Source organism: Camelus bactrianus, chromosome 5, assembly GCF_048773025.1.
Source record: "Camelus bactrianus isolate YW-2024 breed Bactrian camel chromosome 5, ASM4877302v1, whole genome shotgun sequence".
Lineage (NCBI taxonomy): Eukaryota > Metazoa > Chordata > Mammalia > Artiodactyla > Camelidae > Camelus > Camelus bactrianus.
The window spans coordinates 52,254,177-52,273,146 of NC_133543.1; the positions used below are offsets into that span (position 1 = coordinate 52,254,177).

General features: G+C 39.4%; 1 protein-coding gene across 2 annotated transcripts in view; it reads left to right on the forward strand.

The window, feature by feature from the left end:
- Window positions 1–18,970, forward strand: part of MYO3B (myosin IIIB) — a 346,597-nt gene that overhangs the window by 264,628 nt on the left and 62,999 nt on the right. For both annotated transcript variants that reach the window (XM_074363854.1, XM_074363855.1), the window contains exons 31-32: window positions 6,295–6,355; window positions 7,251–7,350. In XM_074363854.1, the coding sequence (XP_074219955.1) occupies window positions 6,295–6,355; window positions 7,251–7,350 (161 nt within the window). The remainder of the gene's footprint in view (window positions 1–6,294; window positions 6,356–7,250; window positions 7,351–18,970) is intronic.

The following is an 18,970-nucleotide window of genomic DNA, read 5'->3' on the forward strand; positions in this document are numbered from 1 at the left end:
CTACTATATATAAAATAGATAAACAACAAGGATCTACTTTATAGCACAGGATACTATATTCAATATCCTTTAATAACCTATAATAGAAAAGAATCTGAAAAAGACTAGACATATATGTATATATGTATAACTGAGACACTTTACTGTATACCTGAAACTAACACAACGTTATAAATCAACTACACTTCAATTTAAAAAAAGATTAGTAAATCACCTATGATAATCAACCAGTGTAATACTATATAGCACATTGTAATATTATACAGTGTGCTGTATATTATACATGTTATAAATATGACATACATGCACTTACATATGTTGTATTCCACACAGATGTATGGGAAGATGCTCATAATACAAAAGGTAAGTGAAAATGGCAAATGTTTCTTGAGCCATCATTTTTTTAATGCATATTACATGCATAGAAAAGTGTCTGAAAATATATACAGCAAGATATTATATCTGGGTGTAGAGAGTCTCCCTGATCTTTATTTTCTTCTCATGAATATCTGTATTTTATACAGTACAACAGTGGGTATATATTATTTTTTAATCAGAAAAGATTTCTAAAAAAGGAAACATTTTGCCACCAGTTCTTTTTGTCATTTACTTTAGGGAGAAAGATATTGCTATACTTTCATTGATTAGTGATTGGTAAGTATTCAGACCATTTGGGAGTGTGGAGCATTTTCATTAAATAAAATATAAAGAAGAAAAGATGAGCACAGCAATAGGAACAGCTCTGGTATCTCAAAAGCCACATGATTTATGGTACTTGCTCTTTGTTCTCCCCCCTTATCAGAATTTGATAAAGCTCACCTTCAGCAGATGATTTGTAGACAGTTTTAATTGGTCCGGATGTGGCACCAGATGAGTCAGGTACAAAACCGAGTTTTCAGTGTGGTTGTGCTCACTAGATTGTGGGAACACAGCAAAAAGCCTCCAACTCTGCCCGGAAGAGGTGGCTGGGATGGGGGTGGGGCAGGAAAGGTTCTTCAGAAGAGCTGACACTTGAGCTAAAGGGTAAGGATGCAATGGCCAGGTGGGCAAGAGAGGAGATTATTCCAGGCAAAAGCACAGAAGTCTGAATACAACCCTGGGAAGTTAGTGTGTGCTTGGCAAATACTTATTTATTGTGATGGTGGTGGTGAGTTGAAAAACAACAAAGCATTCTAGAAATCCTAACCTTCCAGTTTTTGTAATAAAAGATGCATTAACTGACACATTTTGGGTGCCTTCGAACTTAACACGATAATTTATGTTCTTAAAATATTTTATTATTTTCCAGTCTTCTGTGTCTTCAAAGTTATTTAAATAAATCTAAGCAGTAAGAAGAATATGCAAGGACATCTAGCTGATATAAATCAAGAAAGAATTGATACGTAGTGACAGTGTGGGTAGATTCAGATCTGGGTGTTCCACATTTATACCCTCAGCCCTTAGACTGTTCAGATTCCTCGTAGGAACTAAATGAGAATGTTCGAATCTCCAGTTGGGGTTCGACCTATGACCAGTTCATATGGAAACCCTGTTAGCGCTCAGGTTAGCACGGATCTTTTACAAAGGGCCATGTCCTCTTCTCTGATGTCATTCCTTAAATGTCTTAATTTACCTTCAGAACTTGAACTTATTGAAACCATTTCTGAAGATGTTTATGTTTTCTATTATCTTTCATGGTAATAACTTCCAGAAGGAAAGTTGTATGACTTATTTGTCTGAAACTTGCCTCCGTCAAGATTCATGGGGCTCCTACTGTGTTAAAGTGTCTTGGTCTGAGCATATTTTTTGCAGGGTGGATTGGCTGCTGCTTCTTGGGGAAAACAGATTGACCTCTTCTTAGTAAAAGCTCCATGTACAGAAGATTTTTTTTTTTCTCTGAGGTATTAAAGAGGCAGGAACAAATTTACTTGGTTATGCTGCTTAGCCTTTCTCCCAGGGCTACCAAGTAAGACTGGAGTTTACCATGAGAACTACTCCCAAATCTGGAGATGGCAGGAAGCTAACAAAAATCAACCCACAATGAATTAGCTACAACCTAGCCCGATTTGAAATTAGAATATGCTTTCAAGTGAATGACTAATAGGTTTCATTCAAGAACGACTAATGGGTTTCTCAGTTTGTCTAGAAGCCATTCTGAATTACAATTGATCAAAGATAAGGCACAGTCTTACAAATTTTATGAAAGTTAATAAAAACCACACAAAGAAATTTAAATGAAGATTAGAAAATGGAGAGTCAAAGGGTAGTCAGCATGTCTCTATTCCTGTTCAAGAAAAAAGTTACTGATTCTAACCCTAAAGGAGAAAAAGACCAGTTACAGGACCAGCCTGATTGGTCAGATCCCCAAAGAGCACCCTGCTTCCTATGTTTTAATTCTAAGTTGTAATTTGGTTTCCAGAGTTTATCAGCCAACTAGTGAGAGGGAAAGTATAGTCCAGATTTTGGTACTCACTACAAAATCACACACTGGCATTCTACTTTTCAAGTATGACCCTTCTGAGTTTGGTTAGTGCAACTCAGCTCCCCCCAAAAATCATTACCCCTCAATGAACTAGCAAACTGACTTTTGGAGGCTGCAAAGTTTAGCCCTAGTTTTGGACCAAGGTGACTTCACCTAGTACCACCAACCCAGCATGACCAAGCCAGCTGGCCTTGTGGATCTGTGCTGCAGAAGAGAGATGCTGGGGCATTCTCAGGCCCCATGGGCTCAGGAGCCAGCCTCCATGCTGCCTCTCATCTGGTCACACTGGGATTGGAGTTTAAGAAAAGAGAATTCAATGTGAGTTTTGTCTGGGGGGCTTTTTCAGGGCAGATGCCCAGCAGAAGGATTCTCAGTAGTGACAGAGTTTCCATCTTCCCAAGAACCCACAATTCAATGCACTGACTGCAGTAAAGTAGGAGAGTGGCCAAGCCCTGGAAGGCGGTCTGCTTGAGACTTTAGTTATGGCTTCTGAGAGGCTAGAGGAGCCCTAGAAATATGCAGTGAATCAGATCTAGAGAGACAACTACCTCCTATTCACCACTCTTTGATAACCAAATTTATGGCTTCTGTCATGTGATTCCTAGCAGAGGCTGAGAATAGTATTATTTTTAAAAAAATTTTCCTACAGGTACAAAATACTATCATGCTTTAAGAAGAGTAATTCCTTAATATCGTCTAATACCAACCCACAGTCAACATCCCCCAATTATTCTAAGAATCGTCCTTTACAATGATTTGTCCAAGCCAAGATCCAATCTAGGACATTATATCAAGTTGTTAGGTCCCTAAATCTCTATAGATATACAGTATTCCCTTTTTTCATGAAACTGACTTAATGAACCAATTATCCTATAAAATAACTCACCATCTATATTTGTCTGCTTGATTCTTTTCGGTCTTAGCTTTTCCCTCTATACCCTGTGTTTTGGTATATCTAAAGCTTTGGTTGGATTAAGTTAAATGTTTTTGACCAAAAGAAAAAAATAGAAATATCTTAAGTGATGCCAAATACTTTATATTGCCTCCCATCACAAGGCAACGTCGTCCAGGCATTAGTGGTGCTAAGACTGGCACTAATTGAGCTGGTAACCTGATTTCTCCAATATGCAGTTACCCTGCTCCCTTTGTGACCTGAAGAAGGAATCTGTGTGGTGGCATTTTGGCACCATATGAATGTTCTATTCACCATCAACCTTTTGTCTATAAAGTTTTATCAGCAATTGATAATTCTTATCTGGGTCAGTAATTCCCCTTTGGAATCTCCTTTTCTATGTCAGCAGGTTTTATGCTGCACTGTTTACTAGTTATGACAAATTATGAAGCAAGTCATTAAGCTTCTAGATCCTTAATTCCCTCACCTGTAAAATGAGTATGGTTGTTAGAAATAGTAGATGAGATAACCCTGCATCCATGCTTTGTCCGTGGCCTGGTGACATGTGTGCAGGCACTAAGCATTGGCTGATTTTTGTGAATGTGCTTTTCCTCATTTTGGAACTGACAGCTTGCAAAACATCATCCACTTGCTTCCAGTCTCAGGTCCCTGGAGCATATGACAATGTATCTGATAAAATTGCTGCAGAGCAGTTGAGGCTGTTAGACTTTTGAAGAAACCTGACTTACACCATTTTTTAAGGCAAACTGGAATTTGTTTCAAGTAAAGGCTGCTAAGATTAGTGTTTGCTAAGGCGTGTTATAAGAACCAGGGCCCTTGACATGCTTCAGGGGAGATGGGTTCCATTGGTAAGATTACATCTGGGAAATGCTGCCTATTCTTTTCCATTCTTGAGGTTCCATTGTGCATATTATTAAGTTAAAGTTTCTGGAAATCTTCTTAGGAAAGAAACCTGCTTAACTTTGTTAAATCAAGTACAAGTGCCTATGTACACTACTCATCCTGCCTCTGCCTTTTAGAAACCAAGTAAGACATGTGAAAATTATATTGAGATGCCTTGGATTCTTCAGAGGCTTCAGTGAGGAAGTAATCAAACTGATGAGCTGATCCCAGTGAAGAGGTGGAATGTGTCTGCACTTGCCTTTGGATCCTGAAAAGCCTTGCAAGCTTGAGGAGTTCTTAAAAAGTTATATATCCTTGTTGGGGCAGGAAAGGCAAAATTGGAGACCCCATGGTAATTCGGCAGCCAAACTCTTCTCAGATTTTCTCCAAAGCCCACCAGGACTCTGAGAGGACCTGAATCCACCTGTCCTATAGGTGTCCCAGAGCCACTGGGACTTGCCTAAGCTGACAGGAATGAGTTCTTGGGCCAATGCACAGAGACCCAAGGCACAAGGGGTGTCATTGTTCAGAGGAAGAGCAGAGGATTTGGAGTCAGACTAACAGGATTAAGTGTCTTAGCTTTACCAGGTATATGCCATGATCCCTGGACAAATCCCTTACCCTCTCTGAGCTGATTTCTTCATCTGTATAATTGGGACAGTTAAACCACTTAGTTCAAATGGTTGAGAAATTCTCATTAATTATGTAGAAGCATTTTAAAAACTATGAAGTGCTGTATAAATGCTAATTAATTTAATTTTAATTCAGAGGGTATTACTGATCTTCATGGCCCACATTTTGGGGGTCCACTAGTCATCCTTTTGTTTATTCAACTTGTCAAATATGTATTGAGCACTTACAGTGTACCAGGTACAGAATTAGGTGCTAGTATAAAGTACAGAATAAAGCAGATCCAGTCCCTGCTTTCTTGGAACTTACATTCCATAGTGGGAAACACATGATAAACAAATATTCACACAAATAAATATATCATTACAGTCCCCTCTTCCCAGGTACTGATGTGATACTTCTCAAATGAGTATATTGCATATAATCTATATATATATGATGCATTTTGAAGATAATACCATTTCAGAAAATGAATTTTTCAGTTGAAATAAAGAATAAGATTTTTTAAATGTAGAACTAGAAGAGGCCTGAGTAATAATTTATTTCAATCCCCTCATTTTATAGATGAGGAAAACTAGAACCCAGAATACTAGAAAAGTTTGCCCAGTCATGTTTGTGTGTGGAGAGACAGAGAAAGAGAGAGAGACCAAGGATCTTGAGGCAGGAGTTAGAACCCAGACTTCCCTTCCCCTGGTCAGTGCTTTCCACTCTCCTGGGTTCCATCTGACAGGGATTGTAAAATCCTGTTTTATCAGTGAGTTATAATTATCACATTTTTATACAATGTGTTCTAATTTCTGGAAATTGGGACACAGCACAATTGGCTTTTCCAAACTTTGCTCCATGAAACATTACTGTTTTAATAAATGTTAATAGGTTATCAGTTTTTTAAATTTTTGATCAATTTATTTTAGAAAACTCTGCATCACCCCACCCCAACTTTAGAAATCCATAAATGCACGTTACGATTGTAAAAGATCATTCCTGCAGTAAGGAAACCTCTTAGGCTATGTACAGCTCAGCATTTCCCAAACTTATTTGACTACAGAATCTATCTTGAATTATTTAACAATGTGATTAATGTGCTGGGTGGGAAGTACAGCCTAGCTTGGTTGGCTTCTTGGTAAAGTTTGTGAACGCCCAATAGTAAGCTGGATTGGATCACACAGCTTTAAAAAGGGCAGTTTTTTAAATCAGGCTGACTGTGGATGTAGGAGCAGCACCAGGTAGGATGCATTTCCTTAAGTTGACCAGGTCCTTTTTAACCAAGGACTGGAATGGGAAACAATGGAAGCTTAGAGTATGTTCTGATACATTTTTGGAGGAAAATATTCCTCTTTATAAGTTCTTTTTGTTGTTCGTTACCATTTTCCAAAGTTCTAAAAATTATAATTTTTTTTATTTTTAGGCATTCACAAGCCCAGAGTTCTTCAAAAGGGTACAATGTCTTCGCAGGACATTCAGTTAAGGTAGCTGGACATCTTGATTCTGAAGTAACTGTGTATCCTTATTACAGACTCATCCAAGTCCGTGGTCATGAAGCCTGTCTGTGGCTGCTTGGTTGGGCCATCCAAACATGAACTGTTAGTGATATTTTGAAGTCTTTGAGACAAAAGCCCAGCTCACTAAAGAATTTTGGTTCAGCAGAGAGACAGGGAGGTACAGTGAAGATAGAATCAAAAGCCTGGAAATTTGCTGCTGAGAATAAATGCTGGCTGCTCCCTGAGGTGATTTGTCTGTGCACTCCACTCTCTACAGATGTTAGAGCCTCTTTTTGAGTAAGGACCTGAGGTTCTTTGGTAGCACTTTGATATCCTGCTCGAATTCAATATGTGAAATGGAGGCGTCTCTCTGTGACTTGGAGCCCACAGCAGGCTTTGAAGTCTGATCCAATTTTTGCTGCCTACTATTTGATGTTGAAAGGATGAAATGAAGAAAATGTACAGTTTTTGCCAGTAACTCTGCTGAGCATATGTAAGATTAAAAAAACAAAATCCTTTGGATGATGTACTTAGAAATGTTAAGTAGATTAATACCTTCCTATAGGTTTTCTTTTTTCTTTCTTAGGAATAAAAATTAAGTATGAGAGAAAATCGGCATATAGCTGTTTTTGTATGGACTATAATTAATTCAGGAGAGGGCTAGGTTGATTTGTTCAGAGGAAGAAATAAATGAATGAAGCAAAAGGTGTTGAGACTTTGCAACTAATTTCCCCAAAGAAAGGACCCACATGACCTCAAGATACTTAGATTTTCCCCCAGTACAATTGGAGCTAAGGGTCCTTTAGTTATACGGAAGCCATGTCCTTAAGGCTGCCTAATCAGAGGATAAAAATAATGTTTCTTTTAATGGGTCTTTCTGAAGCACCCTGTTTCTGGGACTGGTTCACTGTCTTCTCGGACTTGCCATGCTGCTCCAGACCACCCAGGACTGAGTCCCTCCAGAGGAGCCCCTGCAAAACCTGGTAAGAACATTTTAAATTATGTGCTGCTTCTACTATTTGCAAGCTTTTGTACTTTTTAATGAGTTGTTTAGGCAGGACTGTGTAGAAGATAAAACTCAGATAGTAATATGACCTAATGTGAGCAAGAAGTTCAGATTTGGGAAGCCATACAGGCTGGAAGCAAGACTGGTATTAAAGGTAGCAGTTGACCACCCACCTGTGCCACTGGTTTAGTTTTTTGAAGGAAGAAAATGAATATCAAAGGCCATACTTCTCCCTTCACTTGTAAGAACTTCAAGTTAGGGAAATGCTTTAAAACTTTATTTTCTTAAAGGAAAGATAAACAGTTGACCAGCTTTCAGTGGAGCGGATAGTTCAGGGTCAAAATCTAGGGCTTGGTAAGGAATATGGATTTAAAGAGTAGTTCTGCCCTTTTGGCAACACAGCCATCCTTTCAGCAAGAATATAGACATCTTGCCACACTCCTTTGGGACATAGCATCTTTGGCCCCTTTTCTAAATTCTTTCCTACAGAATATGGTAAAAGTCAGCTTGGGGCTTATGTGTGGCTATAATCAGGACTTCTGGAAGATAAAATAGAAGCATGATCATAAGAAATATTCATGACCTAGAAGATACTAAGCACAATGTGGACTATTCCAAAGAAAGAAACCTTTTCAACATAAAATAGTGATACTATACTTATGGTCAACCTCATTTGTTTTTCTGAAATATGCAGTAGTTTCTTAGGTCTCTTCAGATTTCTTCTTAGCCTGTTTTTCAGTGAAAAAGCTATAGACTGTGAAGTGGGAAATGCATAATAAATGTGTTAGGACCTTCGGTCCATATGGAACTTAAACTCTTGGAGTAAGACAGTAGAAGATTAGTGTATTACAGCAGAACCTCTTAAATGGCTATGCAGAAAATGATAAACCTGTCCAAGAGAAGATTTTCCCCACAGCCAGATAATGTTCAGGCCACAATGAGGTAGAGGTAGGAATAGTACAAAAAAAGAGGGAAAATTTGGGAAAAGATAGTGTGGTGAATCAGAATCCATTGTGTAAGAATTTGGTTGGCACTTTTCTCTATCCAAACAGATAATCTGTACCTTTTAATTGGGATGTTTAGACAACTTACATTTAATGTGGTTATTGATATATTTTGGTTTATATCTATCATCTTGCTGTTTGTTTTCTATTTTTCGCATCTGGTCTTTGTTCTCTTTTGGCATTCTACTTTAAAATACATGTAAAAAGAAAAACTTAATGTATGGTTAAATAGCCAAAGAGACAGATTCTGGAATCAGACTTGCATGAATTCAAATCTCTGCTTTCCTGTGTAGTGTTAATGAAACTATGTAACGTCTCCTTACCTCAATACCTACACATGTGAAATGAGGAAAATGGTAGTTCATAGCCATAGGGTTGTACTAAGGATTAAATGAGCTCGTAGAAGTAAAGGGCACAGTTTGGTGTCTTGTTTCTTAGTTAAGTGTACATTATAATGTCAGCTGCTGCAGTGATAGTTATTACTGTTGATACTATATAAATGCAAAGGTAATCTATAAGTATGAAAAATGGGTAGAGATATAAATTTCTTATTGTAAGGCATTAAGTTTTGGTGGTATAGTTTAGGAAGAGTAAAAATTTATTACAGTTTGAATTAACTACTAAAGAGACTTGTTGGATTACAATCATCTTTCCCCATCTTTAGGAAAGTATACCCCAAATTCAAACTTGTAAGTTACACATCTGATTTGCTGTAAATGGTTCACACGCGCTTTTCTGTCAGAATTGCTCCTTCCTTCCAGTCTAGATGGTTTTCCGTTGAGTCTGCCACCATCACCGTTACTTCTTATACTGTTACAAACAGTATTCTAAGTGCTCTTCCTGCTTCAATTTTTTTCCTTCTTCGTATTTCCTCATGCACAGATATCTGAAGAGTTTTTCTAAAGCATGCCCTGATCATAACATTCTCTTCCTCCATAATCTTCAGTGGCCCCCCCATTGTTTCAGCATCAACTCTAAGTTTCTTGGCATGACATACAAGGCTGTCTCTGTTCTCGTCCTAATCTTCCTTTCTAGCTCTATCTTCCACTGATCTCACTCCCTTATTCTCAGCTTAAGAATAACCAAACTACTCTCTATACTCCAAGCATGCCCAGTGTGTTCTTTCTCTCCTCTGTGACTTTGTTTATGCTGCTCTGTCTGCCCCACCTGTCATCCTTTGCTGTTCATTCTCAGAGTCCTCACCATTCTTCAGAGTCCACCATGGCTCCCTCTGAGCCCTTTGACTTTTCTTTTAGTACTAATCATATCCTGCCTTGTATTAGTTATTTTCATTCACCTAATAGATTTTAAACTCTTTGGGGTCATATCTTTTCATTTCTGAATTCTCTTCTCACAGCTTAGCCTAGGTCCCCAAATCAAATTCTTCAGCATCCAAAGCTGTGATGAAATATAATGGAAGCAGAAATGAAATGAAAATCCTGAGTCACTGAGCCACAGAAAAGTTTTAAATTGTATTTATAAAGTGTATAATTCTGGAACATTGCACTTGCCGAGAGTAACTTTAACTACATTGCATTTTAAAGATGGACCTGGAACATTTCTAGGGTGCTGAGGAGCAAGCTGTATTGTACCAGCCTCCATTATGCAGTTGGCCATGCGTAATGTTGGGGGGGTGTTAGAGCCCCACCCCCGTCCCCTCGAGTGCCTAGCATTGGGCCTTAGTGATCTGGTTTCAGCTCTTCAGATTTGCTGAGCAAATCATACACACTTCCTTTCACACAATTGCTTCTCTCATGCCATCACTTCATCATTTCCCTTACCTTTCCTCATTACTAAATTTTGTTGATCTTGGCAGAAGTTCAGCTATCAGAAGGCAAACTTGAGCTGTATTTCATCCTTGAAACTCTTAGTCCTTAGAGTGACCAAACATCTCGATCTTCCCTGGACTGAAGCTTTTCCAGAATGTAGGTTTACAGTGCTAAAACCAGGACTGTCTCAGGCAAACTGGGACAAGTGGTCACCTGATAATAATACTGAAAGCTGAAATTGATAGGGGGAGAACTTTTTTTTAATTAGATCACTCTATTAGGCAAGACTGAGCCTTAGACCTGTACTACAGAATCACCTTACACTGGCTGCCTGTGTTTGGAAGGCAATGCAAGCAGCTTGCCAAAAAGCAACCAATGTGATCATAAAGGACTCAGATGTCACCCATTTGACAGGGAGAGCGTGTTTCTACTACAGAGGCTCAAAGGCAACATAATCCCTGTCGGGAAAGCACATGGAAACCAGACCCTACAAAGGCAAGGCTACTGGGCCTCCCTGTCCCACACCCAATGCCACTACAGGAAGCCACATACAAGACTTGGAGGCCACTCTTGGACCCTCACATATGGGTAGTCTCTGGTGCTTTGAATCCCTGCTCTTTTTGGTTCCCATTGGACTGATCCATCTTTTCTTCTTGCCTGGGTGCCATGGAATTCACCATAAACCCTCATCATGGAGCCTCACTCTCAGGACTTTTCTCAGTGAGATGGTAAAGGAATTGCAGACATAGAATTCCTACCTTTAGCATGGGAGGTAGAAAAAACACCTCCTTGATAAAGGATCTTTTTTAGACTACTGGTTCTCAATCTGTAAGTGTCAGAGTCACCAGAAGTCTTGTTAAAACAGATCACTGGCCTATCCCACAGTTTACGATTTTGTGTGAGGTAGGGGAGAGGGGAGATTAGCGTTTTTATTGTGTTCCTAGGTGATACAGTGCTGCTGGTTGGGGGACTGCCCTTTAAGAACCACATCCCCTATCTCTATGATACTACATTGAAGTAGAAAAAGTGAACTTTATATATATAACTTTCTATTATTCGTTCAACAAATGCTTATTGAGCACCTACTGTATGTCAACCACAGGCCAGGAAGTGAAACAAGACACTTAAGAGATAAATGCAATTCTAGTATCTTGGTCTTTGCAGCTGTTATTTTCCGAAGCAGGTTTGGTAGCACATTTAGTGTCCATATTTATCTCAAGTAGTGTCATTAAATTCTCAGGAAGTTGTCAAGAACCAAGTTACATTTACTTGTAACTTTGCTGTAGTGGAGGTGGAGGGGAGTATTCCAGACTTTTTAACGTGTCTCAGTCTCTAAAATTATTAGGGATTATTGCCTTTAAATGATATCTCTATTTTATAAACTCTGCTGCCTCTGCCAGCCCTCCACAAGGCAAAATTGCTGTAAAGCCCATCAGATCTGAGTATTTGCACATATTTCTAATGTGTATGGCATTCCCATAACATTTGTGCCCTGGCTTTTTGCAGAAGAATTTAGACAAGGCCAGCATAAGGAATGGACAATTTGAGGTTTGAGGACATGAGGGCAGAGGGATGGAAGGAGAAAATTTAATTTCTAACCTAGCCCCATTCATATTAGTTGCTCACCTTCTCTGTTCTGTTTAAAAGACTTTCTTCATGTTTTCTAGATCTCGTCTGGTAGTTGAGTGTGGTTTTGTCTTGGTGGGAGAGAGCAAGCCCAGTGCCTGGGACTTCAACTGTAGTCATGGCGGTGTGCACCAACCGAAGGCTCCGCAGAACTGCGGCTTAATGAAGGAATTCTGTGGGCTACCTACCAAGAGGGAAAGATTCCTTTTGACAAGCCATTTTCCCTGAAATTTGGGGGTGTGGATGATAGGAAGAAAGGATGTGGTCCACATAGGTCGGCACTGCATCCCCTCGCACCACCTCAGCTGCTGAGCCGGTGAGATTCTGGCTCCCTTTGAGGAGTTGAGGCTGGAGAGGAAAGTGGCTGTCTCTGTGAGGGCTGATAGGTAGATGCTGTGGAGGTCAATTGTTAGCCCCAGTTCCTGAGGCCACATACCTCATGGAAAGACTTGTGAGAGCCTGTAATCCTTCCCGCAGCCCGTTAAAGCATGTTACAGAGTTGGGTAGTTTTTGGACATTCTTTCTGCTTAGGTTGTTACTGCAAGCATGTCTGAAAAGTTCAGCAGGAACTTTTCCGGTGCTTTCCTGAGTCTATGAGTTCAGGATGCCCTTTTTGTGGATGCCAAGTTGGGCTCTGGCATTGACCCAGGACATCAAGAACGCAGCTGCCAAACAACACTGGGGCAGGGCGTGTGAGTCCAGTTAGGGTACTTGGCTTCCAGCATTGGATGTCGAAGGCATGGCTATAAAATGTGCAGAGAGGAATTTGGGTTTTAAATTCCCTTCTTACTTGATGTGTTTGAAACTGCATAAGCTCACTGTTAACCTTGGCTGCCTCTTTCGTTTCATTTTAAAGGATTCTTTTCAACTTTAAAATGAAATACACAGTTGTGTAGTGGGAGTGGAGTGATTTTTCTTCTTTTTACTTTTGTTTGTTTTCCAAGATCAAGAGTAATAAATTTTTGAGGTTTTTTTTTTTAATTAATGCTTTTTTTAGTAGCTTTGGGTTTTTAGAAAAATTGGACAAAGTACAGAGTTCCCGTATACTCCCTTACCTCTCCCTCTCCCCACAGTTTCCCCTATTTTTAACATCTTGCATTAGTGTGGCTCATTTGTTACAATGATGAGTTAATCTTGATTTATTTTTATTAACAAAGTCCGTTATTTGTACTAAGGTTCACTCATTGTGTTGTACAGTCTGTGAGTTTTGACAAATATGTAATGACATGTATCCACCATTACAGTATCACACAGAATAGTTTTATTTACCTAACAGTCCCCTGCATTCCACTCGTTCATCCCTCCCTCTCTCTCCTTAAGCTCCTGGCAATCACTGTGTTGTTTTTTTTTTTTTAACTATCTTCATAGTTTTGCCTTTTCCTGAATATCATATAGTTGGAATCAGATAGTATGTAGCCTTTTCAGATTGGCTTCTTTCAATCAGCAATATGCCTTTAAAGTTCCTTCATGTCTTTGCATGCCTTGATACTTTATTTCTTTTTATTGCTAAAATGATTTGTTACATGGATATACCACAGTTTGTTTATCCATTCGCCTACTGAAGGACATCTTGGTTACTTACAGGTTTTGCCAATTATGAATAAAGCTGTTAGAAATATTTTTTGTGCAAGTTTTTATATGGGTGTAAGTTTTTAAATCCTTTGGTTGAATACTAAAACGTGTGGTTGCTAGATTATATGGTAAAAGTATGTTCAGTTTTATAAAAAACTGCCAAACTGTCTTCCAAAGTGACTGCACCATTTTGCATTCCTCCCAGCAATGAATGAGAGTTCCTTTTGTTCTTCATCCTCACCAGCATGTCAGTGTTTTGGCTTTCTGCCATTTTAATAGGTGTGTAGTACTATCTCTTTGTTGTTTTAGTTTGTATATCCCTGATGACATATAATGTGGAGCATCTTTTCATATGCTTATTTACCATGTATAAAATTTCTTTGGTGAAGTGTCTGTTCAGATCTTTTGCCCATTTTTAAATTGTGTTGTTTATTCTCTTATTTTGAGTGTTTAAGAGTTCTTTGAATATTTCGAATACCAGTCCTTTGTGAGAGACATATTCTTGCAAATATTTCTTCCAGTCTGTGGCTTGTCTTTTCATTCTCTTAACAGTGTGTTTTGTAGCAGTAATGAATTTTTCATGTTTATAATCAGGGAGAAAAATGTTTTTAAATATACCTGACTGTCAGCATGGCACCCACTCTCTATCCAAGAAAGTGAAACAGCCTGAGAAAAACAAGATACTTGGTTATTCGGTAGTTGAGCATATGAGAACCATGACACAAGTGTGTTCCCTAAATTAAATGTGATCAGTGTAAGTGTTATGAGGAGGCAAGACAGACATAGTCCAAAAAACTGTGATTATATGATGGTGTGCAGGACCATGGTAAGATTTTTCTCTCAGTTTTCATTTTTACTTGACATTCCTGTTTCTTTGCTACTTGTGCTCCTTAAGTAACTAGATCTCCGAGAATGACCAGGAAGACTCTAGGGCTGTCTGCTTCCAATAAAAACTGTATTTAGCAAGAGAGAAATTATCAGTTTAAATTCAAAGAAGGCTGGGAGAGAGTGAAATGCACCTTTAACATTCATTCACTCAGGGCTTCAGTCAGCTTTACTTATCGAGTAGTAGTTAAGGGGCAGGTGCTACACTGGCTGCTGGTGGTATATAAGGGAGCAAGGTCCAGGCTTGCGCTTGGGAGTTTACGTTCCAAGGGAGGAATGGACAAGTAAGTCTGAAATCAATCTCCTTTGGCCAGGGGGTTAAGAAGAGTGAGCCCTGGAGCTGTGCTATGACCAGGATACTCTCGGGATCTCGTGGAGCGGAGAAGGGTCAGACGGGCTACTACCAAACCTGAGAAGTGAAGGGGGAGCAGGAACTGGGCAGACAAAGAATACAGAAAGTTGTTTCTGGCCCTCTGCCTGTTTCCTCTCCACACCAGGAAAAGCTCATAAGTGGCATGAGATTGTGGTAGTTTTGTTTTTTACACATTTTAAAATCCTGAAATGTAATATGCTACAGAAAAAAAAGTTTAAAAATGAGATGGACAGTGTAATGAATTATTATAAAGTCCCCACACAATTACAACTGAGATTAGAAGACAGATGCCTCCTGCTGCCCCTTCCTGGTGATGACTCTCCCCACCTTCCTGCGAATGCGTCCTAAATGTCGTAATTTCCTGGTGACTGCTTTTACACTTAGTATAACTGGAACCACACGGCATATATTCTTTGGTTTCTAGCTTTCTTCTTTTTTTCTTAACATAATATTATTAATTTATTTATTTTCAGTGCTGTACAGTATCCCCTTTTATGAATCCATCCTTCTGTGTCTGGGCATCTGGTTGAGATCCTTTTGTTCAACCTTTTCATTTTACAGATGAGAAAACTGAGTCCTAGTTGGTATTCCCAGAGCTAGAACCCAACCCAGAGCGATGCTCTAGAGAAATATCAAGGAAGTGATGTCTCTGGAACAGCTTTTAGGGCCCAGGCCATTCTTGATGGTTCTTTGGATGGCCATTTTAGCTTCTTCCATGTATTTTCCCCTTTGCTCTGCAGAGAGACAGGGAAAAAGAGGAACCTCAAGGGCCTGAACACTTAGCTGTAGTTCAGCTGTAGACTCTGAAGTCGGCTGCATTATGCTTAAGTTATTTGACTGTTCACTGGTCACAGTTTAGGATTTCACAAGCTCTATCCTGGTTAGGCTCAAAGGCAAGAAGGCAAAATAAGGGACATAAAGCCATGCCTGGGGGATTATTGGCATTAGGTGTTAAGTGTTTTATGTAGGTCTGACTGCTGTTGGGTTTAGATTTCAATTACTTGGGATTTAAAAAGGGAACAGACATATTTCTTATGAAACTGTGAATATGAAGGTGGGATAATGACAGGAAAGAGAACTTCAAAATAAGCAATGGATATCAAATGAGCCCACAGTTTTTCTCCCAACTGAAAACAATTCCCAGTGACTACCTGATCCCCTACAAGCCACGGTACTCTTATCTTAAACCAGAGCCTTCCTGAGTTCTGTCCATCACATCCCAAACCTTTCCACTCCCACATTTTGCCCATCCTTCCAGCACTTTGCTGGTATTTAAGCCTTTTATTACACTGAACTTCCCTGCTCTATGGCCTGTGTTCCTAGATTCCTAAGAATGTGTGTGTGTGTGTGTGTGTTTGTGTGTGTGTGTGTTTGTGTGTGTGTATGTGTGTGTATGATGCTCTGGCAGCTTTGGGAGGACTCTGGGTCAGGAATTGCCCTTCAAAAATAAGACTCCAGATTAATACAGGAGAATAGAGCTTGGCATATGGAAAGCACCTAATGTGTTTAGCTGCTGCTGCTGCTGTGTTTTCTAACTCCTCAAATGAGAATCACTTCTGAAAGTACTTAATTTTCAAGCTAACAACTCCTTCCTTCCTTCTGTTCAATTGTCGAGTCTTATGGAGTATACTAACATTTCTACAACCTGCATTTGGTTTATGCTCGATATCACCACAAGTCTCAAGAGTTTATCACCTTGAACCTTTTCCACATTTAAGAAGACTGGGACTAATTTGCTGGTATTTTCTGTGCCTGGCAACTTGTGTAATGGGAAGGAGTTATGTTTCATTAATCCACCTAAATGGTTTAAGGAATATTTAGGTTTCTCACCAACTCAGATCCCCATTTTCTTTCTCCGCTATCCAGAGGGGTTGTTAGGCTGCTTGGTAGTGAATAATTAGAACAACCAGTCTACCCTGGCATTAGGCTAGGTTTGCCTGACCTAATATACATGAAGATCAGTGGTCCCAAAGGGACCCTTCCTTTTGAAAGGAAGAAATTAATGATATCCCATTTCATTACATTGGTGCCAGGAATTTTCTCTAAGCAGCCTATTTAAAAGAACAAATTCAAACAGGCCCCAGAAACAATGCAAGAGATCTGCAAAGCATTCAAGGGATGAGTTTACACACTATCCTGATATCAAAGGAGAAGTTTTGATGCCAGGACACAATGGCTGGGCTCTCCCAATGAGCACACACCAACTTGAAATGCCAAAGTCTGCATTTGTGCAGAAATCAGGTAAGTGCAAAGAGCTCTAGGCTTGATTCAGCTCTTAACTGATTCATCCTCCAAAAGGACAGTTGGCATGCTAACTCGTTACCCACGGCCTCAGTGTTTGGGGTGTGGGTGGGGGACAGAGCACCCAAGGATCCACTCCAAATCTCCAAGGGTCACATTACAAAGTGTCGGTTCTGTTTGTCATTCACTGCTATATTTACCCATGCCCAGAGCAGTTCAGCTCACAGCATCACCCTTGCACTCTGCCCTCTGATTTTCAGCTTGGGTTGCCATCTGGGGACCGAGTTCTTCTCATCTTTTATGGGCTGCCATTCTTTGTTCTAGACTGCGTCCTATTATTCAGTTAATTAATGAAGCCCCCACTTCATGTAGCATTTTCTACCTAACACTGGGGGAAGGCACTGGAAAAAAGTACATTGCATTGTCTCGCCCCTTAAAGGTGAAATTAAAGATGCTCCCTCTCACCCACTACTCTGAGTAAATTAACCCATATGGTCATAGGGAACAATCTGTAAATAATTGCTGAGAGATTAGAGGATTGAATATATGCTACATAAAGGTTTTGCTTGCATTATCTGTAACCATTAAATTATAAGCATTGACCTTAGAGTTATCTTCTCTGCAGCACTCCTGACAAATCATTATCCAGGCTGATCTCACACTTTCTTTTGCAGACCTGTGAGAGCCCCTATGAGAAACTAATGTGATCCGTGCACCCTAACCCCAGAAAAATGGGCAAATGCACAACTGCAACATTTTGCACATAATGTCAAGGACTCCCCAAACATCTTCATGGTTTCATCAGGGCCTCCATCCCAGCTTAAGAATCTCTTTGCTAGTGAGAGTAACTGACTAATGTTAAAGACTATCAATTTCATGGTTAGAAAGCTTGATAAAAGGATTTTTCTTCTTGCTTCCAGTAACTGAACAAGAAAAAAATTGTTATTTCTTTTTCCATGTGGTAGTTCTTCAAATATTTGTAGATGGTTTTAGCTTTCTCATTCAGACTTCTCTTTCGGGCTTTTGACTCTCTAATTCATCAAATAACCCTTAAAAGCTGTGGCTGTACTCAATTTTTGTGCCAGGATCTAAAGCCTTGGGAGTAGAAGACATGCATGTAGTCCAAAAAAGATAGAGCAGTCATTCTCAAAAATGCTAAGGCGGGTTCCAATAGTGGTCCCTTCTTCATTTAAAAGAAAAACAACTTGATCCCTTTTAAAAAATTTAAAAACCTCAGAATTTCTTGCAAAGGGCAAAGGGAGGGAGAGATACAAACTACTATATATAAAATAGATAAACAACAAGGTCCTACTGTATGGCACAGGGAAATATATTCAAAATCTTATAATAACCTATAATGAAAAAGAATACATATAGTGTATAACTGAATCACTATTCTGTACACCAGAAACTAGCACAACATTCTAAATCAAATATACTCCAATTAAAAATAAAAGTATTTTTCAGAAATTGATTGTGATCCCCATTATAACATTTTATGCACTTTCTTTGAGTCTACTCACCCCTAACAGTGTTTTCTTACCTGTCCTATTACAACTAATGCTCTTGACCTTGACATGGAGGCCTGCAGGTATGGGCCTGTGGCCTTTCTTCAAATCCTATGTACCCTGGAGCCTAGTGAGAGTAGAACTATTAGCACATACACCTAAAGGGCATGGAAAAGGTATGGCATCTGGAACCCGAAAGGAGAGAGCCATGTGAGTATAGGGGTCTTGAGAAGAGAGATGACCTTCAATCAAGAATACAGTCCATACAAGACAATCCCACAGGAAAGGAGCTGCAGAATAAGAGAATATTTTCTCTCTTTTTCCTTACTTTCTTCCTTCCTTCTGATTTCTTGCTAGGGCTCTCTGTTGCCCAAACCACTGGAAGGCATACAGGTCATCTTCTGAGTCAGAGAACATGGTAGAAATAGATGGAGAATGGATCTGCTGGGAAGGAATGCTACACCATTTAAAAGGACCCAACATAACTTCAATTCCTAATATGAAGTTCACACCCCTCTCCCACAAAGACAAAAAATACCTCTCTGAAAGATATTTTATAAATAGTGCCTCCGTTAGGAATTGTTCTCTGCTTAAATAAACCAATACCAGAATATGGTGA